This window comes from Hesperophylax consimilis, chromosome 16 (genome assembly GCF_061612785.1).
Source record: "Hesperophylax consimilis isolate HC1 chromosome 16, BYU_Hcon_1.0, whole genome shotgun sequence".
NCBI classification, from domain to species: domain Eukaryota; kingdom Metazoa; phylum Arthropoda; class Insecta; order Trichoptera; family Limnephilidae; genus Hesperophylax; species Hesperophylax consimilis.
Window position 1 is genome coordinate 35,417,315 of NC_142851.1, and position 26,037 is coordinate 35,443,351.

Below are 26,037 nucleotides of genomic sequence, written 5' to 3' on the forward strand. Positions count from 1 at the left end.
GTAAATTGAATTAATTCTCAATGGACCCGAGTGTTTCGTGAATACGGTAATGGAGGTACTTTCTATGGTAGTCTATGGTAGTCAGGGGGGGGGGTGATGTTGTGTTTGTGGGCGATTTTAGTTTTCACGAAGATGGCTGTGCCGCCACCTCGTGAGTGTAAACGGTCGTTTCGGTACAGTGTGTAGTTAGCGATTTTTGGTGTGTGTGAAGGGTTTAAGTGTGTTTCATTTATGAGTACTATGTCTATATTATGTGTGTTGGTGAAAATTCGTAGTTCTTGCATGTTTTTGTCAAGACCATTGGCATTCCAGAATGCCAAACATAGCGCGGAGGGCTTGGTAGAATTAGCCATTTAATTGGTAAAGAGAGAAATGATTTGAGGGGCTGCTGTGAAAAGAATCGAGAGGTAGTCTGCCGGCGAGGTGGCAGATTGGAATTTTGGGACTAGATCAGCGATAAGTTCGCCGATCTTTGAAAAGAAGTTATTTTTGAAAAGATCTGAGAAATTAAAGGGGGTAGCTGAGGGCTAGGGGGTGGGGGGAGAGTTTGACGGTGAGGGGGTGGGGATGGTGGGAGGAAGGGGAGAGGGGGAGGGGGAAGGAATGGTGAATGGGGGGGGGGGTTTAATGCCTGGGCATAGGAGGTGGATGGTTGGACTGGGTGGGAGGTGAATGTGACTTGGGGAGGTACCTCAGTTCGACGGGGCGTGGCTATGGAGGGTGCTGGGCGTTTGGGGCATTCTTTGTAGTTGGCCGGGTGGGGGCCGGCGCAGTTCGCACAGGTGGCCGGGCCGTCGGTTCTCTGCTTGGCACAGGTGGCGGTGAAGTGTGGGGGAAGATGGCAGCCTTTGGCGGAGTGGCCGAACAGTTGACAGCGATGGCATTGAGTAGGGGCTGTTTTGTGGTCGAGGAATTCACATTTAATGCGTAGATGAAAGATGTGTGTGAGATTGAAGATTTTCTTGCCCTCTTCGCCGTGAGTCAGCTGCACGAGGACCATCAGGACGTTAGTACGGTCGGGTCCCGACCTCATCCTGGAGACGGTGATGGCCGGGAGACCAAGGTCCTGGAGTTCGAGGAGAATCTCCTCCTCTGAGATCTGGGTAGGGATTCCCCTCAAAACTGCCTTAGTGGTCTTGTCCTCGTGCAGCTCGAAGGTGTGGAAGTCAGTTTTGGTTTCGTCTAGTATTTTTGTGGATAGTCTGAAGCTGGAGGAGTCGGCGGTGTGGACCACCACGCCCGTCGGGATAGCTTTGGCGTGGGATATACGCACACCGGCGTTCTCCAGCTTCTTTCTCAGTGTGTTCCAGTTTGAATCTGACTTTATGATGATGGGCGGGATTTTAATGGGGCGTCGGGCGGGAGTCGGGGTGGTGGTGGTGGTTGTTAGGTCTGTGTCTGCTCCGTCAGTGGTGATTGTGTCAGAGTTGGTGTCATCTGAGGAGGGCGGGGCCAGGGTCTGGAAGCGGTTGGTGGTAGCGAGGGTCTGAGGAGGCGTGGGCGGTTTTGTTTTAATTGGATTATTCGGTGTGGTCCAAAGGGGCGGGAAGTCCTTGGATGGTGATGAAGGTAATGCAGTGCGGCTTGCCAGGCTGTGGTCGGCGGAGGTGGAGGCGGTGGAGGTGGAGGCGGAGGTGGTGGGCGGTTGGGTGGCGATGGGCGGGGTTTTTCGTGGGGTGCCTGAGAGGTAGGTGGTGGCCGAGGGGTTTACCCCATCTGGGTAGAAGGTCACCTTTCGTTGGGGGGTTTTTGTGACCGTTCTTGACATGTTATTGATGAATGTCTGGAGAGCCTCAATTGGAGGATCCAGCTTCTCCAGTTCCAGGAGGTATGTTTCCATGTCGATGTCAGTGGGTAGTGATGCAGGTTAGGAAGGTTTAGGCAGGTTAGGGCGGGGCACGGGTAGGTCGTAGGGCAGAGTAGGATGGAGAACGTGGTCAGGGAGCGCAGGTGGTCAGTGGTGTGTGTCGCCAGGATGGTTGGACTGTACAGTATTTGAGGGACTGTATTGGCTCGACAGAGCGAGTCGGTGAGCTCGGAGAGCGCAAAAGAGACAATTTACAGTGGGAAATGAGTATTTCCAAGCAAAAGTCCTGGTTACAGTGGGAAATGAGTATGGATTCAGATTTTATTATGATGAACGGGATTTTGATGGGACGTCGGGCGGGAGTCGGGGTGGTGGTGGTGGTTGTCAAGTCTGAAATATCAGCTCCGTCAGTGGTAATCGTGTCCGAGTTGCTATCATTTGAGGAGGGCGGGGCCAGGGTCTGGAAGCGGTTGGTGGTAGCGAGGGTCTGGGGAAGCGTGGGCGGTTTTGGCTTGATTGGATTGTTCGGGGTGGTCCAGAGTGGCGGGAAGTCCTTGGATGGTGATGGAGGTAGCGCGGTGCAGCTTGCCAAGCTGTGGTCTGCGGAGGTGGAGGCGGTGGAGGTGGAAGCGGAGGTGGTGGGCGGTTGGGTGGCGATGGGCGGGGTTTTTCTCGGGGTTCCTGAGAGGTATGTGGTGGCCGAGGGGTTTACCCCATCCGGGTAGAACGTCACCTTTCTTGTGTGCGTTCTTGTGATGGTTCTAGACAAGTTTTTCATGTAGGCTTGGAGAGCGTCCAATGGAGGGTCCAGCTTCTCCAGCTCCAATAGGTATGCTTCCATTTTAATGTAGGTGGTTGTGGGTGGTAAAGCAGGTCAGGAGAGTTGCGGCAGGGTAGGGCGGGGCACGGGTAGGTCGCTGGGCAGAGTAGGATGGAGAATGTGGTCGGGGAGCGCAGGTAGTCAGTGGGCTGTGACGCCAGGGTAATTTGCAGGACTGTACTGTGTTGTGGTGAACTGTACTTTGCTTGGTAGGCTCGGCAGAGCGAGTTGGTGCAGGAAATACAATGTCAGCGGAAAATGAATTATAATATATATTATGTAATCTTGTATACATACAAGCACGAGAAGAAAAAGTCTAGGCTCTACGTGATTCTCAATAATTTAGTGAGAAGGAGTGCTCTAAATATGTTGTAAAATAATACAACTGATTTCACTATGTACACAAGTATGGAAGGAGGATTAATCCGAATTGATCACTTTAAGTACACAGTTGGTTTTGCTGCAGTCGTCTTCTGCGTCTAGGTTAACAATACCATTGCTGAAGTCATCAGCGTCCAGCCACCTTTTGCCAAAGTCGTTGATGGATCGGTCCTCCACGTCAAGGTTGGGGATGACGAGGCACTCGGAGCTGTTGAAAGGATAGTCGGAGCAAGCCACCTTCTCCATGAGGATCTCCGTATCCAGCGAGGACTCCTCCAGGTGGCACCACTCCATGTAGTAGGCCTGCTTGTCAAAGTGCTCTGGCTCCGTTAGAAGATACATAGACTTACCTGAAAGGAATAACCGACCAGATTAACAAATAGCTAAATTGTGTTGTATGGCTTTAGGGTGTTGAGACTCCACCTTCCTAAGCTAATGTTTCCCACAGTCTTGCAGTGTCCAACATTGTCACAGATATTGGATGATGATGAATAAATGGCAACCAAACAATAAGACCACCTTTAAACAATTACAAAAATGTACAAAATGGTGTCGTTAATAAATTTAAAAAAAAAAAAAAAAAAAACAAGAATTTTAATAAATAGCTTATATAAAATAGAAAATTCCAATAATAACAATGTCATAGGGAAACAATAATGCCATAATTGCCATCAGTCACAAATTTATTTTTATATTCCAACATCTGTACATCCATCAAAGTGTTTTTATTTACTCAGGTGGAGTATATATTGTTTCTTGTGTGTTACTATTAAAAACTAACTCACCTATTAAGCACATAGAAGTGATATTGTAATTAGATTTCTTGCTCAACTGTTCGTTTGGCCTCATGTATTCAATGAGACTCTCCGTGTCCCAGCAGTTGAGACAGTTGCTCCAGTTCTGGGAGAAGTACAAGCGGTCTCTGAAGGAGATGATGGTGTTGTGTCTCATGGAGGTCTTGAAGAGTTGCACCCACTGGTTGTTGCGGAACACGTACAGCATGGTGGCCGACACGTACAGTTCTCCATTGTGGAATGTGGCCACGGGTGTCTGGCAGAATTCGGGGATATCGGGGAGTGCGTGCCAGGTGTCATGCAGAAGATCGTATCTTCTGACCGAAGCCAGCGTGATCCGGAAAGAATCCACTCCTCCGATGATGTAGAGACTATCTTCGTGAATGACGGCAGCGGCATGTCGCCGGGGAACGACGGGGACGGAGTTCAGCCGGGTCCATTTCTCTTCCAGAATGCTGTATTTAAGAATATGTTTATTCCAAATATTCTTCCCCATACAGGTTTCTCCGCACAATAGGATGATATGGAAGCCTCTCCACACCACCAGGTTGTGCCCCCACATATCCTTGTTTGATATTTCTAGCCAATTGACGAGCTCGTTGATTTTAGGATTGAACTTCTTTAAATGGGTGTCTTTTCTCTTGCGGATCACGCACGGCTGTTCCACGCAAGCTCTTTCTTTTACCGATGTTAAGAACCCGATGACGATGTCTGAAACACTTTTGTTAACATTTTGCAGAAAGGTGGCGCATGTTTTAGAGGTGACACATTCTAATTCTCCACTGTTTATTTCCATAATGTTCTGTATCACTTTTCTGGCCAAATCGTTACCACTGACCAAATCACTTTGGAGGATTTTCTCGAGGGACACTTTGTCTAATGTTTTATAATCGAGGCAACTGAGGATCACTAGGATACTATTCTTACTATCCATATTGTTTAAACGCAACCAATCACAACCGGTTTCAAAAATATCATATTCATTGTTTGCCTTCAAATACGCGTTGGATAAGTACCAATGCAACGTCACTGCATTGTCCACACAGTCAATGTTCTTTCGGATATCATTAAAATGAAATAAGCCGAAGCACCTGGCTTTACGCTCCAGATCGCTCAAGTTAAATACCCTGGCGATCTGGAGGATCTTGGCCCACGTGATGAGACTGATCTTGGCCTTCAGTATTTCCACAATAGAGTCCACAAGTTCTGCCAGTTGGAAGAACATGGCCGCCTCTACAAGTTCCACCACAATACTCAAATCATCTATTTCAACAATTTTATTGTAAAGGTAGTCCACTACGAAGGTCATGGAAGTGGCTGATATCATCTAGGAGAAAATAATTCATTTATTGTGTGGCATAAATAGGATTATTTGTGAGATCGCTACCAATATATTATTATGTATGTTTTTATCTTTGCCTCTAACTGACAATGCAATGTCAAATCTGTCGTTAGGTTAGTAGATATGTATTATTTGGTAACCACCTCCCGGGCAGCTGGAAATAATGTTAGTTGGGGGTCCACTGATAATGTAATCTCCCCTTGCGTAGATACAAACATTAAGTTAGTTTCACCAATGACATTACAAAACTTATACACACCTAGAGATCTCAAAGTAGCAAACAAAAGATACGGCAATTGCAGTCCTTTCGATTTAGTACTAAACTGTCATGCGTCGCGTGACGTCGTGTGCCATCTATAACGAAATAGCGTACCCTTGTGTGTGTAATGAGAAAATGTTTCCATCACACGTCAAACAATTGTAAAGGCCTAGGAATCATATTTCATTCACAAATACACGCAAAATTACCTATTATTATGAATATGTTTCACGAAGATTTTAAGCGCCATTAGAGAAAGTGAGACAGCGAATGTTGCAATGCATAAATATAAGTACAACTTACTGGCAGTAGTACCATTAGTCTCGTACAGCGTTCTAGTGTAAGCCAGTAAGCATAATGTCATCTCGACCACACACATTGATGTATTCGACACAGCTTTTAAGTACGTAAACGCTGCCCGGTCCTCTATTTCATTCACACATATTCTTTCTGTTTCATTCACATTTTGTGTTAATTTTGTTAGACAATAACGTGTCTATATTTGAAATGTCATTGGTTTCCACTCATTTAATAATTGCATTTTTATGCACAGTGCCTTTACTCATAATCTCGCTTTAAACCGCTAATCAGCAAACGCCAACAGAAAAAGTCAGATTAATTAATATAAAGGTTAAAAGTCAGAAGACAATAAACAAAATGAAGCAATAAAAACTTTATCATTTCAATTATGATAATTCAGTCCTTGAATTTCAAATCCTTTTTTTTATTTTCGAGAAACTAATTTATTTCATTGTCAACATGTTTTTCATTAATGAACAAATTTTTATCAGTGATATTAATTTACTTGTGTTTATTTTATAGCCGTCAAAAGGAAAATGTTAATACATTTCTGTGATCAAAACATGACAAGTGCAGAAATTGCTTTTATCAGAAAAATTGAAAAAGAACAAGTTTTGCTGGATAGTCTATTTTGGTTGACTATTCGTTTACATTTAGAGTTATCGCAGTTATATCAGACAGTAAAGCGCCCCTGAGGTGATATCTCACAAAAGCGGCGTTATACAAATTGTCCAATAAATTAATTCATTAATTAATCTATCCAATGTGAACAGAAAACATAACAAAATTAGACACTTATTGTAAAAGTACCATATTCTGCTTATGCAAGCTAAGATCACAGATGTATTTTATGTAAGTCAATTGTAGCTCTTTGTGACTGAAACTTTATATTTTGAAAGAAAAGCTGATATTATTTGCGGAAGAGCAATTTCCAAGATGCAGTTTGAAAAACATTATTATATTCACATAATATAGTTTCCTTCACAAGTTGGGGAACAGAGGTAAAGTAACCCATAAAAAAATAGGAAACATTCAATTCCAGTCGGTTAAAGTATGTGCATGGAATAATAAATAATAGTTTAAATTTATCTTAATTTTTTTTTTCTTCATCTACATTATATATATTTTCTATAAATGTATTATGAATATTTTTATGCTATAAAATGCAGGCCTCAGCACGGGTAACCCACCCAGTGAGGCCAACATTACTAAATTGTAATAAGAAATGTAAAATATTGTACCAAAATAAAAATAACCTCAACAATGTTAGGTAAATGGAGACCAAATTGAAGAACAAAAGAAGGAAAAAATGGTTTGCTATTAATTTACATGAATGCATCTTTCAGCATCTCCCCCGACATAAATAGTTGTTTCTTGTAGTAATTAAGTTGAAACCAAGTGAAGCAGAATTCAACAACTTTATGGTCCAATCCTGCTATTGCTCATATTCTTATTTTGTTTGGTCCTGTATATTTAGAAATCATTATGGCTTGTTAAAACTATATTATACTTGGGGATAAAATATTTGGTAATTATTCGCAATCGCTGACAACCATTTTTAATAATTTCTATCAACGATATTTTCAAATGTTGTTATTCCCTTATATACTACTCGCGGGGCTAGAAGAAACGTTAGTACCATTTAATTCATGCATATTAGGTAGGCACTATTTTGGCGAAACACTGGAAATTTAATTGGGTTATTAAGACAAGTTTTTTTTAATATTTCAAGACGCGGGAACGAAGAAGAACGTTCTGCAACTGTAAATTCGGACCTTGGTAAAAGTTTTTTATTCTGTTCAAAATTAAGAAAAGATGTTTTATGCATCTGAGAAGTCTCTTTCTCTTTCTCTATTCTTACACCGAACAATACAAGATAATGACAAAATGGACAGGTTGATGAACTGTTAATGATTAAATTCTAGTTTGACAAGTGCTATTAATGTCCTCGGTACTACTCAAAATAAAGTTAATGTATTGAGTTACACAGCTTCATTAACACACTTCGGGCGGGAAAGGTAGTTCTACCCGTTCGGTCGATTGATGCTTAAAGCCGGGAAGGATAGTTCTACCCGTTCGGTCGATTGATGCTTAAAGCCGGGAAGGATAGTTCTACCTTTTGCGCCGGCCTCATTTCAATGGAAGAAAAGAACGAATTATTCAATGTTTTTACATGAATATTATATGCCAATCTCTTTGTAAAGGTCCCAACTATATGTACATAATTATCGAATCGTAACGCAAGTCTTTTTTAAAATTTATTTTCATGCCTTTCATTTACATTGGTATTTAAACGAAAGGATAGTATATTATTTGTTGGTAAAATAATTCAATTCCTGAAATGAGAGTTTTTATGACCATGAAACCCAATTCGAATCTCTTTCTCCGTTCCGCACTCACTCAACTCCTACGTGCAAGCGAGCGAGAGATGTCGGGCGTATTTAAAGAAAGCAGAGCAAATACCGATGCCTGTCGGTAGCTTTTTATATTTTTATATGTTCATACCTGTTTGTTACGGTCCGCCTGGACCGTAATAAACATATTACAAGGTTAATTGAATTGCATTTCAAATAATATTCGATTTTCATTTAGTACTTTTATAGCTTGGGTATGCTGAGTTAGTGTGTAGAAATTTTTATTAAAATATTTGGTAATTATTTACCTACGACTACCGTTTGAGAAAATATTCCGTACATGTTAGGTTAGGTTGGATTAGGTAGAATTAAATCACAAACCAGTCTATACAAACCTAGCGTAGCCCACAAACTACTTGAAAACTGGGATATAACTCTAAAGGGGACGCGAGCAGGCGTTATTAAAGGGGCAATTTTTTGTAGTAGTAAAAACGGTAGTCGTAGGTAAATATTTACCAAATATTTTAATTATTTTCGAAGATATAGCGATTTAAAACCAATTAAAGAAATTCGCATGGGAACTTTACTTTCGCCCGGACTCAAAAAATACCCGGCCGAAATGTGTTAAGATAAGGTATTGTAGAAAAAATTACATTAATAACTAACCTCTATGGCCACTTCTTGCTGAGAATCCTCGGCAAACTTTCCGCTGAACATTGCTTCGAAATAAGCGCATTTTTCACGAAGTGTTTCCTTTTCAAGATAAAATGTCTTATTTCCAACTTTCAAAACAACGTCGTACGATTGCGAATATTTCTGGCAATCGCCGTTCAGTGCCATGTTTCAAATGAGAATGTCAATTATTTATCATTACTTGAATGATAAAATTAATGTATCGTGGTTCAAATGAAAAGAAACAAGAGGAAAGTTGATTTCGGAGCTCAATAACACTTTTGTTTATAATATCACCGGCATGCGTAATTAATAATTTTGAATTATTGTGACAGATCAAAGACAAAGAACTTTCGCAGTTGGCAAAAACTTCACACCAATCGGCATAAATAAACAATCTCTCAATCGGTAATCCTATAGGTACCTTTTCGTTTATTGCGAGATGGGAATTTACATTTTTAATTTTTAGGTCTGGCATCACTACATTATATGAGCATGATAATATTATTAACATAGTATGCCCAGATTTTAGTCTATAATTAGCTCACAGTTATGATTTTTGTTGTTTGTTTTTGGGGTGTTATGCCGTGTTGCGCTAACTCCTTCTTTAGCCGACGTTTCGGACAGCGTTGCAGTGTCCACAGTGTTGCAGTTAGCGCAACACGGCATAACACCCCAAAAACAAACAACAAAAATGCTTTTGGCCGTGAGAATCTAAAAACTTACCTCACAGTTATGATGTTTTTTACCGAAAGATTATAACCACATTGATTTCAATTTATTACATGCTACGTATACATAGGCGACCCAAACTGCCAAACTGAACCTCAACTTATGAGAAAGGAACAAAGCAAACACAAAGGGCGCGAAACGCCGCATGCAGTTGCTTCGTCCCTTTTCCGTAATTCGTGGCTCGGTTCGCAAATGTATACGTACCATTATAAAGAAGAATTTAAAATAACAATATATTAAAACTTCTGAAAAATCAGTGTTACCATCAATATTAAAATATTTTCCCATATAAACTTTGACGTTTCGGCTTTCCGTTTCTTCACAAATCTACTACGAACGAACTTCATGTCGTTTCGCAAGTGTCAACCTTGAGTTTTGAGTGATGCGTGTGAAATTAAATAATCGCATTTATATTAAGTGTTTTTAATAAAATGATAGATCCCTTTTAATATTATTATAAAACACTAAAATGGATCCAAACGATACAAATGATGACAGAGAGAGAGTACGTAATAAACCATACGTTCTTAAGAATTAAGCACGGTGATACCTTGTTCTTAACCTATTTACATGTGTTATTGTTATTATTGCCAGGACATAGCGATACAATGTATCGACAGAATTTTCGGTAACCTTTTAAGATCGCTGGCCATGCTTTACGAATATTTTTTTTGAAATGACGCTTTGGTTCAATAATTACTATTAAAGCTGACTTTACATCCGGGGAAAGAAAAATACTGCATTAAATTACAATTAAGTGAAATGAAAATTTGCTTTGCATGCCATATTGACATTTTGGTATATCAGTATTCCTGATATTTCATATTAAATATAAAATAGATTTTTAGGCAAGTTTTTTAAAATATTTCTTCAAATAATTTATGCGCATGTAGGCGGAGTTCTGGAATTTTACCGAAGATTGTTCCGTGGATGATATGGAAAAAATATGAAACACAAAGACTGCCTTTCGGAAGAAATTTCTGAAAGTTGATGGTTGTTTGAAAAGCGGAATGTATGTTTATCTCGTACTGCTTATTTGATAAATATTACTATAAAGGTGATCTCATTTGGTAGTTCTCTGTGCAGCGGGCAGCAGGCCACAAGAACACAGGTGTATAAGACAGACACATGCCCTTTACCAAGTTCCACCACTAAGCTGCAGGGTATTTCAACAGGATCAGATTCGATCGGAGTTGTCCTCTATGAGCTTCGAGGACTTGCAGAAGCTGAAGGAGAAGCTGGGTTCCAAGGTGTACAATGAGGCGGTGTTCGGGGTGGCCCCCAAGAGGAAGACCAGCAAGCACACCGTCTTTCGGAGAGAAAACAAGAACAGACCGAGGGAGATGAGCTCCAAGAGACCCGTGCCCCTAATCGATGCTAAAGCCAAGGAAGAAAAAGAAGTCCGGGATCCCAGGTAATTACTTTATTTGGCAATATCCCTTTTAACCCTTTCAGAGCCGATCGCTGCCATGGTTGTGACCAGTGGCGGCCAGCTAATATGTGATCCCGAGCGCCGAACAACCAACAACATTTCCGACAATTCGAAATTCGGTTAAAATATCTCATACAAAAGGTACCTACTTATTAAGTGCGCTTAACTTGCAGACCGACTGTGACTTGTGCCTATGTTCATAGCAGTTCATTTTCGATTGCGATCAAAAATTTGACTCCTTTGTTCGCATATTCTGTGGAACAGTCAAAAGCGCAGGTACATACTATTCTTTGCAAATATTACCATATCGAGGACGGCGTCCGGAGCTTTACCACCACATCAGAAGGAACGGTTTGTTCAGTAGAAAGTTAAACAGGGTGGCCACAGACCTGGAAAACCGGGAATTATCAGGGAATTTTACCGAACCGGGAATTATCAGGGAAATGTCAGGGAATTTTAAAATATTCTTAAAATATCAGGGAATTCCAAAAATAAAACGAAATTCGTTATTTACGATTTGTGAAGTCCCAAAGTTGTGTTTTATTACTTTTACTAGCGGCGTGTGTAACAAAAGATATGCCGACAAAGACAAACTAGATAAGTAGGTATTTTTTTATTATTATTTTCGTAAATAGCCCTTGCAACACAATCATGTTGTAAACCACCCGCCTTTTTTTTCCCCTTTACTATGTAGGTGCGAAATCTGTAAAGAAAAAGCTAGCAAAGTTACAACAAAGTGTCAAAAGGGTCGGACACCCAGTACGGTCGTAGTAAAATTTAAAGATCATCATTATCAACATTTTTACAAAGCGTCAATACAGTAGAACCTCGTAAATTCGAAATCCACGGGACATCAAAAATCAAATTTCGAATTAACGAATTCCCACGTAATTCGAATTTTTATGAAAAAAAAAAAAAATACGCCGAAAATCGATTTTCTCGGCCGCCTCTTCAAATCCGGGTGGTATTTTAGTTGTAAATTCGTATTAATACCAATTATTTCTTTATTTTCGCTGCCGATTACCGTAGCGGCGGGTCCTTTAAATTCAGATATTCGCAATAAATTCGTAAAAATGCTATATATTTACGCGTAAATCGAGATTTCGCTGCTGATTTCGGTCGCGGCCTACCCTTTAAATTGAGATATTCGTAAAAATACGATATATTTCCGCGTAAATCGAGATTTCGCGGTAATTTTCCGTCGCAGCCGGCCCATTATTTCAAATATCTGAATTTAAATTCGTAAAAATACGATATATTTCCGCGTTAAACGCGAATTCGCGGCCGTATTTCGTCGCGGCCGGCTCCTAAAATTCAGATTCGAAAAAAAATAAAAAATACGATATATTTCCGTGTAAATCGAGAATGCGCGGCCGACCCTTTAAATTAAGATATTTGATGTAAATTCGTAAAAATATGAAATATTTCCGCGTAAATCGAATTTTATCGGCAGTTTTTCGTCGCGGCCGGCCTTTTAAGTTCAGATATTTGAAGTAAATTCGTAAAAATATGTCATATTTCGGCGTGAATCGAAATTTTTCGGCCGATTTCCGTCGCGCCGTATTTTTTAACTCGGATATTCGTAGTAAAGTTAGTAAAAATACGATATATTTCCGCGTAAATTGAAATTTCGCGTCCGATTTCCGTCGCGGCGGGCCTTTTAAAATTCAGATATTCGAAATAAATTCGTAAAAATACGATATATTTACACGTAAATCGAGATTTCGCGGCCGATTTCCGTCGCAGCGGGCCATTTAAATTCAAATATTCGAAATAAATTCGTAAATATACGATACATTTACGCGTAAATCGAAATTTCGCGGCCGAGTTTCGTCGCGGTTGACCCTTTAAATACAGATATTTGGTGTAAACTCGTAAAAATATGACATATATCCGCGTAAAACGTATTTTCTCGGCCCTTCAAACTCGGATATTCGAAATAAATTTGAAAAAATACAACATTCCAGTGTAAATCGATTCAGATTTACAAAATAATAATACTAATTAGGACGATGTATAACCACGTAAAAATACATTTTTCGGCGTTTTACCGCCACGGCTGACTTTTAGATTCAGATTTACGAAATATTATGATTTATTTTCGCAAAAATCAATTTTTTTCGAATTCCACGAACAAATTTTCGTGCGCGGACAAAAATAAATTTCGAATTACGAACTAACGAATTTCGAATTTAAAAAAAAATTGTATGAAAAAAATTTTCTGCGGAAATTTTTTTGGCGAAAATTTCGAATTACGCGTTTTTTCGAATTATCGGGGTTCTACTGTACTTACTTTTGTTTATTTGTCTATTTTTGTCTGGTCTTTTCATTTGTACACAAATTGTCTTCAGGCGAAATATCATAAATTTGTAATAAGTGTATTTTGTTTTGAATAGATCATTGTGGTGCAAGGAAATAATAAATGCTTTAGATGACGGAATTCCCTTTATTTATGTATCTGTTCTAATTTTCTGGCGTAGATGAAAATCGTGTTTCAAAAATAAAATTTTGAACGATATGTCCTTATACCAAATAAAACATATCAGGGAAAAATATAGAAACTGCCCTGGAAAACCTGGAATTATCAGGGAATTTTGAAATCCGTTTTTTGTGGCCACCCTGTTAAACTAAAACGCGTATGTGTGATAGTATTGTGTCTTCACTTTACCATCGGCTCTTTTTCAGCTAATGTTCCGCTTACAGCTTTCTTCGATACAAGCGTACAAGATAAAACATGTCATTAAGAGATGAGTGATGTTCAGATTAGTTATTGTCAGTTCAGTCAGTTGTCGCCATTTTCTGTTGAATTTAAACCTTTCTTATGGAATATATTGAGAACAATAGGTCGAGAAGAGAGACTTCCTAAATAAAGTTCAGTTAAAAGGTGGACTCTTTGCAATTTACGCCCGCAACGATTTTTCGCTTTGTCAATTTTACAACTTTTTAATAGTACTTGTTTATTAGAAGACTTTTCTGAGACTGCGAAATTACTAAAACTTTTGTGCACCATTCCAATGACGTCAGTTGAAAGTGAAAGATGTTTCTCAACGTAAAATAAGAATAAAATCCTTTTTAAGAAACACGTTGAACCAAGACAGACTGAACGCTCTATCAGTGTTAAGCATTGAAAAAAGGTTGATTCAGTCTGTAACGGACGTAGTTGACCACATTATTCAATTTTATAAAATTTGTTTTACTTTTATAAAATGTGCCTACCCCACGCCACTGGCGAAATCACCACTCCCCGCCACTGGTCATTTTGTCCAATTTTCGGCCCAAGCGACTTGAAAACTTTGACCCCGAATGGCATCGATACCGTACCGCCCGCTTACCTGCCGCGTGGATCGATGTTCAACATTTTTTCTATGTAAAATTTACTAGGAAAAATCAATTTTTAAATATTGCAAATGTTTATATTTTACTTGTTCATCCCCTCGGCGGTAGTCAAATAAACACTATTTTCGATATACTACCGCTGAGGAGATATTAAAAAAGCTGTTTTTCACACATATGTACAACCAATTTTGAACAATATTTTTTATTTAATACCTTTTTTGCGTGTACAAAAATCCAGGAACCTCGTAGCATAGTGAATCTTATCTCTTTCTGAGCGCTATGTTACGGGGGACCTGGGAAAAATACTAACTTAACATGTTTTACAAATTTGATCGCTTTGAGATCATATTTACACATTTATTTACAAACATTTCTTATTTTTTATCGTATCTTGACAAACAAAAAATCTAGTTGTCAAGATACACATTCTTATAACTACTATGCATTTAAACTATGTAATTGTCATTCATGTAAGCGTTCAAAATCTTTTCTAACTCGCAAATTTAAGCAACTACTTTCACCAGTGCTGCCGACAAAATGAATATGCAACATTTTGTCGGGGCCTATAAACTCATTGTTGGCGCGGGTACAATCCCCCACCACTTTTGGGCTCCCAGCCCAATGTCGGGCGCGAGTCAGGCTAATCAAATATAAGCAGCCACATAATTGAAAATAAATTAGTTCATCTTTACCACCGAAACCAAGCGTTTTATTATCTACAAGTGACTCTTGCCCAACATCTGCCTCACCTCGCCAAGTCTTCTGCTCCAAGATCTTCTGGTGTTACCTCTTCAAGACAAGCCGGCCCTCCTCTGGAAAACCGCCAACACCAGAAGCGAGCAGAGACGACAGCACACCCAGTGCCCACTATTCACCAAGCCTGGGTGCGGGAGGCAGATTTCATCAAATATACTACTATCATCATCATCATCGGCCGTAAAGGAGCATTCTCCTCGGTTGAAGACACGGTTTGGACCCGGCGCCTAAATCTACAGTCTTGTGCGGACTCCCGTCCAGTACACAGTCTATGCCTGATTTCAACACGAGAGTCGTAGAGGTCTTCGCTAAACAATATGAGCGGAGAATAGAACTAATTTATGACTTTGATGTACTCTGGTGAACCCCCACATATTTTGACCACCACTGGTTGTGTCATCCATGCGGTGATACTTGGAGTGGCATCGAGTTTTTGGGGATCTGGTTAGGAGGCACGGAATGAAAGACAGTGGTGAAGGTCACAGCGTTTTATTGTGTCAGGTAGCCGTGATGAGAGATGACTTAGGACTGATGATGTACACTCCGGATGCAGGCGGTGATGTGCTGGTCAAGCGCGGGTCAGTGAGTCGACGCCGCTGCTGGTGACCGGACTCGTTGACGGTCAGGCACTGGCGAAGATCATGGGTCTTCAGGTACTCCAGTGCTGACGGGAAAGCCGAAGGTGCGGTGGACCTTGTAGGCGGTTGAGCGGGAGATGCGTAGACCAGGGAGGATGCTGCGTTGGTCTAGATGCACGGATATTAACCGTGTGTATGATTTTAACCTTATATATTTTATCATGTTACCTACTGCCAACAATATTAAAATAGATACTTGCTTGCTTGTGTTTATATAATAATAATAATAATGAAATGAAAACGGAAAGAAATACCCCAATTACCAAAAAAAAATTACAAATTTTTCGATATTAGAAGAAAAATTAAAAGCAGAAACTTGGTATACAATATTACATTCCAACGATGTCGAAAAATGTTCAAATATGTATGTTTGATAAAAAAACTTAGGGATCATATTGAAAATTATACGACAGAAGTCTCATTACACACAAATTCCTAATACAGACGTCTAAAACCTTGGATCACTTGCGGTCTTATAAAATCAATTAGAGAAAAAGAAAAATATAAAACTACAATTTAATATCCACATGATGAAAAGGTCAAGACCTTTCTCAGAAAATATAGAAATAAATTAACAAGTTTAATTTAAAAAAGCAAAGACGACTTCTTTAAAAAAATTATTTCTACTTCAGAAAACAATCTGAAACTGTTTTGAAAATGGTAAATTATGCAATTGAAAACAAGAAAAAATATAATACTATTAAATATATTAAACACGAAAATAATATTATAGATGTATCCAGAGACCCTAAACAAACAGCAAAATTTTTTAATTATTATTTCTCTAAAGTAGGAAATAACCTCGTTGAAAAATCTATAAGCCTCTACACATGCCTAAACCCGCAACCAGTAATACACAAAACCGAAATACACTATCCGTTTTTAAAAAAAACTACTAAATCCAAAATACAACACATAATAGAAAACATGAAAGGCGGCTCTTCTCCAGGTGTACTGGACGGGAGTCCGCACAAGACTGTAGATTTGGGCGCCGGTTCCAAACCGTGTCTTCAACCGATGAAAATACAACACATAATAGAAAACATGAAAGGCGGCTCTTCTCCAGGTGTACTGGACGGGAGTCCGCACAAGACTGTAGATTTGGGCGCCGGTTCCAAACCGTGTCTTCAACCGATGAAAATGCTCCTTTACGGCCGATGATGATGATAGTGGTACAAATTTATGTACAATCTGCCTCCCGCACCCGGTGCTTGGTGAATGTTGGGCACTGTGTGTGCTTTCGTCTCTGCTCGCTTCTGGCGTTGGCGGTTTTCCTGAGTAGGGCCGACTGGTCTTGATGAGGTAACGCCAGAAGGTTATGGAGCAGAAGACTGAAGTTGAAGACTGCGAGGTGAGGCAGTTGGTGGGCAGGAGTCACTTGTTGATAATAAAACTAAATTGTTTTGGTGGTAAAGATGAACTGATTTTTATTTTTTATTTTGCTGCTTATATGCAATAAGCTTAACTCGCAGCCGACATTGTGCTGTTAGCCAAAAAGTGGTGGGGATTCTATCCGCGCCAGAAATGCGTTTATATGCCCCCGCAAAATGTCGCATATTCATTTTGCCGGTGGTACAGCCGAAGGCAGACGCTTGAATTTGGGAGTTTGCAAAGATTTTGTAAGCTCGCCTGAATAACAATTACATAGTTTAATTACATAGCAGTTATAAGAATGTGTACCTTGACAACTAGATTTTTAGTTTGCCAAGATACGACAGAAAATAAGAAAAGTTTGTAAATAAAAGTGTAAAAATGATCTTGAAGCGATCAAATTTGTAAAAAATGGTTAAGTTAGTATTTTACTCAGGTTCCCCGTAACATTGCGCTCAGAAAGACAAAAGATTCACTATGCTACGAGGTTCCTGGATTTTTGTACAGGCAAAAAAGGTAAAAATAATTGTAAAAAAATTTATACAAATATTATGTTGAAAACAGCATTTTAAATATCTCCTCAGTGGTAGCACATAGCAAATAGTGTTTATTTAACTACCGCCGAGGAGATGTACAAGTAAAATATAGGCATTTGCAACATTTAATAAATTGATATTTCTTAGTAAATTGTACATAGTAAAAATTTGAACATCGTTCCGCTCGGCAGAGATAGGGTGCGCGATGCGGTACCGAGGCCTTTCGGAGTCAAAGTTTTCAGGCCGCTTTGGCCGAAACGGGGACAAAATGACCAGTGGCGGGGAGTGGTGATTTCGCCAGTGGCGTGGGGTAGGCACATTTTATAAATGTCAAACATATTTGATGAAAATTAATAATGTGGCCAACAACGTCCGTTACACCAGGTTTTGACCATATCCCTGCAAAAATACTCAAAACAATGGAAATGTACTTACTTACACCTCTTAGCCACCTTATTAATCTCAGTCTGACCAAAGGCATATTTCCCACAAATTGTAATAAATTTCTAATATCGCCTATCTTTAAAACTGGTGACCCACAAAATTTCTCAAATTATAGACCGATATCTCTAATATCGAATATAGCAAAAAAAAATTGAAAACATTGTGAAAAAACAAATTGTAGATTTTATTGAGGAAAATAAAATATTACACCACAATCAATACGGCTTCATGAAAACAAAAAGCACACAAGATGCAATTGCAAATGTTACATCACTGTATATACTCTGCACTTGATGAAGGCAATAAATGCGCAGGAATCTTTATAGACCTAAGAAAGGCTTTTGATAGTATCTCTCACGTAAAGCTTATTAAAAAACTAAAATCTAATAATATCAACGATAAAGCCGCCCAGTGGATAGAAATTTATTTGAAAAATCGTCCACAATACATTAAAATTAAACAAACATAAAATGGAAAGATCACATCTGCCATACAATAAAGAAAATAAATTAATTTATGCATATATTCTTATGAATCAGAAATTTCTTATCAATGAAAAATTTATGCTCAGTATATTATGCATTAGTACAGTGTGTTCTGCAATATGCCATTATCAGTTGGGGAGCAGCTTACAAAACTAGCCTGACCCCCCATATAAATTGTTCAAAAAGTCATAATAAAATAATACTAAAAAAACCTCCTGACTTCCCCACTGAACGCATATTCGAAGAATTAAAAGTTCCTACATTTAAAAACTTATTTATGAAAAATTCAATTATTCAAATTATAAAAGAAAAATACACATTCATAAGTGAAAATCGAACCAGACTTAAATATATATATTTGCATGCCTTAAACTACACACTTCTTTTGCCCAGCACCATTACACCCACCAAGGAAAACATTTCTTTAATAAATTATCAGAAGCATTAATGATAAAAAAAAAATAAAGAACTATATAAAAAAAATATTTTAGGGAAATCATTAACAAAAAAACTGATTCCCCTAGTTTCACTTGAAAATCTTACAAATTATCCTACAATACTCTATTTATCCCCCATAATATATATATATATTTTTTCTTCTTTCCAAATACAACAATTTGTATGGTTTTTAATTTCGCAATTATTTTTTACTTTGTAACCTAGTTATATTATTTTTTCGCAAATGTACACTCCTCTTCCATCCACAACCAAATGCTTTTAATGGAAGTGTAGTAAAAATTAAAACAATATTATATGTGATAATTTATATATAAATAAATATGTAAGATATATCTGCCAGATGCCAATAGCTTTCGACAGCTGTCTCAGCTGGGGATAAAGCCAACACTGATGAAGACATGGTTAAATTTGTGTTCCAGATTTGACTCCCTGTGCGGTACTTACAATGCCAAGGCCTTCAAGAGAAGCTACAGTTTCATCTCAGATATAAAACAGAACGAACTGAAGATGCTCAACAAAGAGCTGAGCAAGGAGGACGACCCGGAGAGGCAGGAGCAGATAAAGTACCTGATCCAGCGCATGGAGAACCAGGCGCGAGAGGAGCGGCGCACAAAGGAGAAGGAGGACAAGAAGAACGACGAGTATCAGGAGAAAGTCAAGTTGATGAAAGAAGGCAAGACTCCTACCTATGTCAACAAATGTAAGACAATTTATTATTTTTTTTCTTGGTTTATTATTAGGTTATAAAAAACTATAAACTATATTATTATTCAATAAAGGGGGTGACAGATTACGCTTTAAGTTCAAAGCGTTTTATATAACCCCATACAATTCCATACAGAACTGACACACCTAAAAAGATGATGTGTTATAATTGTGGATACGGCGACAATATGCATTGTAATCTGCTAGCCAGCCTATATATTTGAAAATTACCTACGGCAGGAGAAGGGGTCAATTTATGGAGCGCTGTAATTACTTAGCTGTCATCTTTCAAAGTGACAGATCCCATACAAAGAAATGATATTCCGCGGCAGTCCCCTATTTGATTTGACCCCCTCTCCTGAGTAAGATTATAGCGTAGTGTGTCACCCCAACATATAATATGCTGGGTTATGGGTATATATGTTATGCCACGCCCAAATTATGCGCTCATAATATAGTGTAATTTGTCTAAGGCTTAGTGTTACTTGCTATTGGAGTCCGAAGGTTAATAATTATTGGTAATGGTGATACATTGGTACTAGTTAACAATGAATATTTGTTTAGCTATTGTTATATGTATAATATAAATGAAAAAAAATTAACTTTTTTTAAACCACTTTATTTGAGTTACTTTTATATTATATTTACTATACGCCTATTTCGGTTGCACTCAACCTTTTTTTTATTTCTTGCTAGAGCAATGCCGATGAGTTACAAAACTCATTGTAAGAGTTTCCTACTCATTGTAGGAGACCCCTTCTTCAGGACAATGGAAATATAAATAGTAAAAATATTAGTATGATTTGTATAGCGCCGTTTTGTTCAAAATCACCTCAAGGGCGCTGTACAAATATGTAATACATTTCTACAATGATCTATGTTATTACTAACTATATATGGAGATAATATACAAAACGATACTTACCTGGTAGGTCACTTAAGATTAACACTTAATTAACATTAACTAATTGTTTATTAGCGAAATTTAGATTCAGGATTTAGGACAAAATTGGATATAATTGGACTTCTCTCAGGATGGTATATTTAATTTTAGGGTATGACAAGGTAAGTTTTTAGTTTAGACCTGAATTCTGTTGGATTTGTTGTGGATCTTAGTTCCGGAGGGAGTTTATTCTAAGCCTTCGGCCCAGATGCTCCGAAAGCGGAATCACCAAACTTAGTATTTGGCTTGCGCTTAGGTTCCACCAGTCTGCCTACAGCTGATGATGTTGCTGATATCAGAGTGACTGCCTCAGACCAGTGTTTTCCAACGCATAGTGCAGAGATGTAGGTTGGGGCCATTTCATTAATGGATTTAAAGTTGAGTGCAACCGAAATCGGTCAACCTATATAACTCGAATAAAGTGGTTTAAAAAATTTATTTTATATAATGGCAAGCCACAAAGTGTTTGCTTTCTTCGAAAATGTTGTATAATATATCATTTATTTATTTTAGTTTATGTTGATCCTTACCGGCCGGCGATTTTCAACATTCTGATATAGGAGATCTTCAATGTTTTATCAACCTATTATAATAAAGAGTACCTCAGAATGTGAAAATTTAAATTTTCCAACTGCCTTTTTGCTTATGACAGCAGCATAATATTATATAATTGAAATTTCTGTCTGGATTTGTATTTCCAAAATTTACATTATTTATTCAAATGAAATGTAGACTTTCTGAGACTGGGTTATAAACATAAACATAAACAAGTCTGCTAAAGTAAGATAACAGTACCACAATGCAGCACAGTGCATTGTGGGACTTTTCTGTGCAGAATCTGAACGATAAACCAATCAGATGCTAAAAATGAGTGAGGTGGGCAAATTATAACACATCTGTAAAAGTGTCTTCCTTGTCCGTGTCCTTTTTGCAAAACTTTCAAAAATTGGTTTGTTGTCAAATACAACTCTAAACTTACTAAAAAGTTATATGATGGAGAGATCAAATTAACAAGAGAAAAAGCAAACCTCTCTTAATCAACCATGGAGTACCGCAAGGAAGTGTATTAGGACCGATATTATTTCTAATATATATCAATGTCTGTAACCTAGGAACGAGGGGAAAAATCATTACTTTTGGTGACGAAACAGTAATTGTATTTAAAGAAAGAAATTGGATAAGTACCTACAAAGAAGCGGAACATGGTCTTGGTCTCCTGCAAAACTGGCTCAAGAGAAATTCACGCTTAATGGCAATAAAACAAAATCACTGACATTTTCTATAACAGCCAGAGGACAGCCATCGGGAGACTTAATTCTCAAATTACATACACGCCAAGGAATCTATCAACATAATCAAGGTTTATCATGCCTCTGTCACACTATAGCACACTCCAAAACCATCAAATATCTTGGAATTGAAATCGATGAAAATCTCCGATGGAACTCATATATTGACATAATTACAAAATAACTCACCAGGTACACATTCTTCTATAGAAACATCCGTAATATCCTCAACATAAACGACATTAAAAAAGTGTACTACGCTTTGTGTCAATCACTAATAGAGTCTGCCTTGAGCACTCGCACAGAATGGATCAACATAGCCCAAAAACCAGTACTAAAGACAATTCTAAAAGTTCAGGTTAGAACTCCGACAGAATAAGTATTTAAAAACTTCCTAAGTCCACAATGTACAAAAACTTTATTCAAAAATATTTTATTTAAAATAGTAAATAAAATTGTATATAAATACTCCACTGCCCAACATAAATACTAAACCAGAGCAGCAATAAGCCAAAATATACTGGTTACTCCCAGTTTGAATGTCACAGTGTTGTTGTCACAGTCAGTGGCGGTTCTTCCCTTAGGTCAATTGGTGTTTGACCCCCCAAAATTATAAGACAACAATAATAAATATAATAATCAATTATGTGCATCAAAACATTTAAAATGTAACGCGAAACAGCGGCGGCGGCGAGTGACTAGCAGTGACATCTGTTGTCTCTAATAGAAGCTTTCATTCACAAGTCCACACGATTCGCTGGGTCAATTTAAAGAATGTCCAATTTGGCATCTTCTGTCCCTACGCGCGCCATAGAATAAACGAGATGGCACTATATTTTTCGTCGAAGTAAAAATTAGCTTCCGAAGAAAGTTTAGGGACGCTTAGGTCATGACCGTGGGGGAGACAACACGGTGAATATTATATGTTTTACAGAGATGGTGACATAAACAAATGTCGTTTTTTCATTTTACACGCTTGTAGTGTGTGGAACAATGGTTGTTTTTCAATTGCATAGTTCGGGAAAGGATTAGAATAATTATTTATGTTGTTATCGATTTAGAATGAAACAAAACAAAAAACGTAAAAAATCATTGTCAAATAGAATCAAACACTGATTTTATTTATTTTAATGTTGTGGACAACTACATTAAAACTTAATATCTTAAAAATAATTTGCCGTAAGTACATGGATTGTGTATTTATTTCCAATTTATTATATTAACATAATATTTATTTAGAGTCCGCGACTCTAAAACTCTATAACAAATTGATATAGTTAATAATATATGGGCATTTTTCACAATATCAAATAAAGATTAGTCACACATTTTTTTCAAATGACCTACCACGACTGAATCCCTAGAGCCGCCTCTGGTCACAGTGTTTATTGAAATTCGGAATAACAAATCGGTTGAGTTGTGCAGTTGAGAAATGGCTCTGGATAGATAGATGATGGTGATGAAACAGGCGTAGACTCGATGACGGCGATGGCGGCGATGGAGCCGTGGAGACCGGCCTTGTTGCTGCGTTCAGCACTGATGAAGACGTGGGGTCTTCCGGATACTCCAGTGTGAACGAGGTAGGCGAAGGTGGAACGGACTGGTCTGCAGATGAGTGGAAGATGCTGACTGGGAATACCACGGGGCCGAGGCGTAGACTCTCGGTATGCCAAGTCGGACTTGTGACTGGAGTGATGTGGTATGAAGACCGATGATGACTGACTGATGTACTCAAGTCCTCCACCGCTTATATAGCTGCCGATTTCTTTGTTCTCGTCTGCCACGGGTTGGAGTAGCGTCTGGACTTCGAACCCGCAGAACTGCTGACTCGGTTTATTGTCTGGGCGTTTACATCACCCTATATGCAAGTCAGCAGTCTACGTATGATGGTACCGATATTACTATTGAAGTCTCGAAAGAATAATTGCCGTCTCGGCTGTTTTAACACATGCCGTCTGGTTATGATTTTGATGACTCTAGGAGCGGTGACATAACCCCTACACATCTTTTGGACAGAAAAATATATTCTATGCCACGAAATTATACAATGCTCTACCAAAATGAACAAAAAAAATAACGGCAGTGAATATATTTAAACAAAGTAAAAAAATGGCTGAGAGAACAAAGTGATATTTAACTTACAAACATTATGAAGACGATGTAAAGACAACTTGAAACTAAATACAAAATAATCTACAGGCCGCCTCAGAACAGGAAACCCTAGTGAGGAGGACTGTGAAAAGAATTGAATTTATACTTTATACCTACATCATGTACAAACTTTTCAATTGCAACTAATAAAAAGTAAATAAAATAGTGTAACAAAATTTTCAATTTTGGGAACAAGCCCAAACTTTTGTTTACCCGATTTGGGATTCGTGGTAGTTTTTACGCAGCCAGCAATTTGCGCGCCTTTGTATAAAGAACTAGTAATTTGTTAGCAGATTTTATTTTTGATATTACTAAGCGAGTCGCCTGTATACCGTCAGACTCGTTTGTTCACTCAGCGAACTTGGTTTGTTACCCTTTCGCTGATGGGCTAGTTTATCAATTTGGATGTCTATGGTTATAAACAAAACACATGTGCCGTCAAGGTCATTTAAAGATGCTTCCTGTAATCATTTATCTGCTGTGGGTAATGCAAGTTGGTTTTGTGATTTCAGCTGACAAAAAGATCTACAACCTGGTAGAGCAGTATGAAGAATTGAAGGCGACAGGAAAGCTCGAGAAGCACATCACCAAACACAGGAAGAAGAATGCACAGAAAACTAGGAAGGGTATGAATGTTATGTAAAAAACAAACATAATGTCATCAAAATTAAATCTAATTTGTTCTGTAAATGGTGTTTATTTCACACAATGCATTTTCTACAGCACATATTTTACTAGTTATTAATCTTTATTAAATAAAATGTTTATTTTTTAACCAAACTAGTGCCGTATTTTAATTTTTCTCTTTACCCAGGACACCGGATATTGGGTAATGCAGTAGAATCTTACTACATATTCCCTCCCACACCTCCTGTAATTCCAGCACTATCTCAGTCAGGTCCTTAATCAGACATTATGTTGGTATTTTACATCATCCGACGAGGAAATATATGTATGTGGGTCATTCCGCCGTTTCGTTCAAATCGCATGTTCTTGCAAAAAAGTCATATGAAAAATAATGTTTTTCAAGAAAGTTTTATTGGAAAATGTAGTTATTTCAAAAAGGAAAAAGTAGTATTTACCGGATTAGGCATTTGTTACTTAATAACTTTATGGTATACAAAAAACATGCTAAAATCTCATTACCTTCCCCGTGTAAATGAGGGACCGGTAAATTGATCAATAAATAAGAACATTTTACACTAGTAAAATCACTACATTCATTAATCGACCTGAATATACAACTAATTTTGCATATGTATTGGTGTTTAATTTATTTTTAAAGTTACTGTATCATAGAAAGAATTGAGATTTTGTTTTTGTCCAGAAAAAATCGCTGTCGTCTTCCGCCAAAGCGGTAATAATTGTGGTGAACGTATGTCTGTCGGTATGAAAGAGACAGGCATATCTGAGTGAGACAGCATGACCGAGACGTATAAAAAGGCGTGTCTGTTGTAACTCGTCCTCTCTTTGCAACAACATCTCGAATACTGTACATTAGTAATAACACTAAATAAACCAAATAGTATGGAGTATCCAAACGACTATTATTTACATCTTATCTGAGTGATCGACACGGCAGATCACCACAGTTGGCGCAGCCGAAAAAGGAAGCTGAACGGCCGCAAAATTCTTCCTGGAGGAAGAACCGTAGCCGCAGCTGAAAGAACTACAGTTGGAGCAGCCGAAAAAGGAAGCTGAACAGCTATTAAATTCTTCCTGGAGGAAGAACTACAGTTGGAGCAGCCGAAAAAGGAAGCTGATCAGCCATCAAATTCTTCCTGGAGGAAGAACCACGGTAGGCGCAGCTGAAAGAACCATAGTTTGGTTATAATCCCACCGAGCACCGCGGAAGGGATTATTGTCGCATAAAAAAAAAAAAATAATAATTTGGGGGCAGTTTCACGGACAGTATCGGACATTGAAGGAGCATCAAGACAAGGAACTGGTGAGGAGATTCAAGGCGCTGAGCTCAAGGAATCAGCAGCCGAGAAACCGGATGAAAAACGGATCCAGGCAGCTTGTACCGGG

The 26,037-nt window shown here is 38.4% G+C and overlaps 2 protein-coding genes across 2 annotated transcripts; one reads left to right on the forward strand and one right to left on the reverse strand.

Moving 5' to 3' along the window:
• Positions 1-3,039: 3,039 nt before the first annotated feature.
• On the reverse strand, positions 3,040-9,199 carry LOC149417133 (kelch-like protein 15). The gene is made up of 3 exons (XM_089641249.1): positions 8,724-9,199; positions 3,794-5,129; positions 3,040-3,358 (listed from the first exon to the last, which is right to left on the reverse strand). The coding sequence occupies exons 1-3, from the start codon at positions 8,895-8,897 to the stop codon at positions 3,048-3,050; spliced, it is 1,821 nt and encodes a 606-aa protein (XP_089497375.1). The 5' UTR covers positions 8,898-9,199; the 3' UTR covers positions 3,040-3,047.
• A 492-nt stretch (positions 9,200-9,691) lies between these two features.
• On the forward strand, positions 9,692-24,786 carry LOC149417134 (ribosomal RNA processing protein 36 homolog). The gene is made up of 4 exons (XM_089640782.1): positions 9,692-9,966; positions 10,637-10,875; positions 19,338-19,618; positions 24,519-24,786. The coding sequence occupies exons 1-4, from the start codon at positions 9,931-9,933 to the stop codon at positions 24,647-24,649; spliced, it is 687 nt and encodes a 228-aa protein (XP_089496908.1). The 5' UTR covers positions 9,692-9,930; the 3' UTR covers positions 24,650-24,786.
• The last annotated feature ends 1,251 nt before the right edge of the window (positions 24,787-26,037 follow it).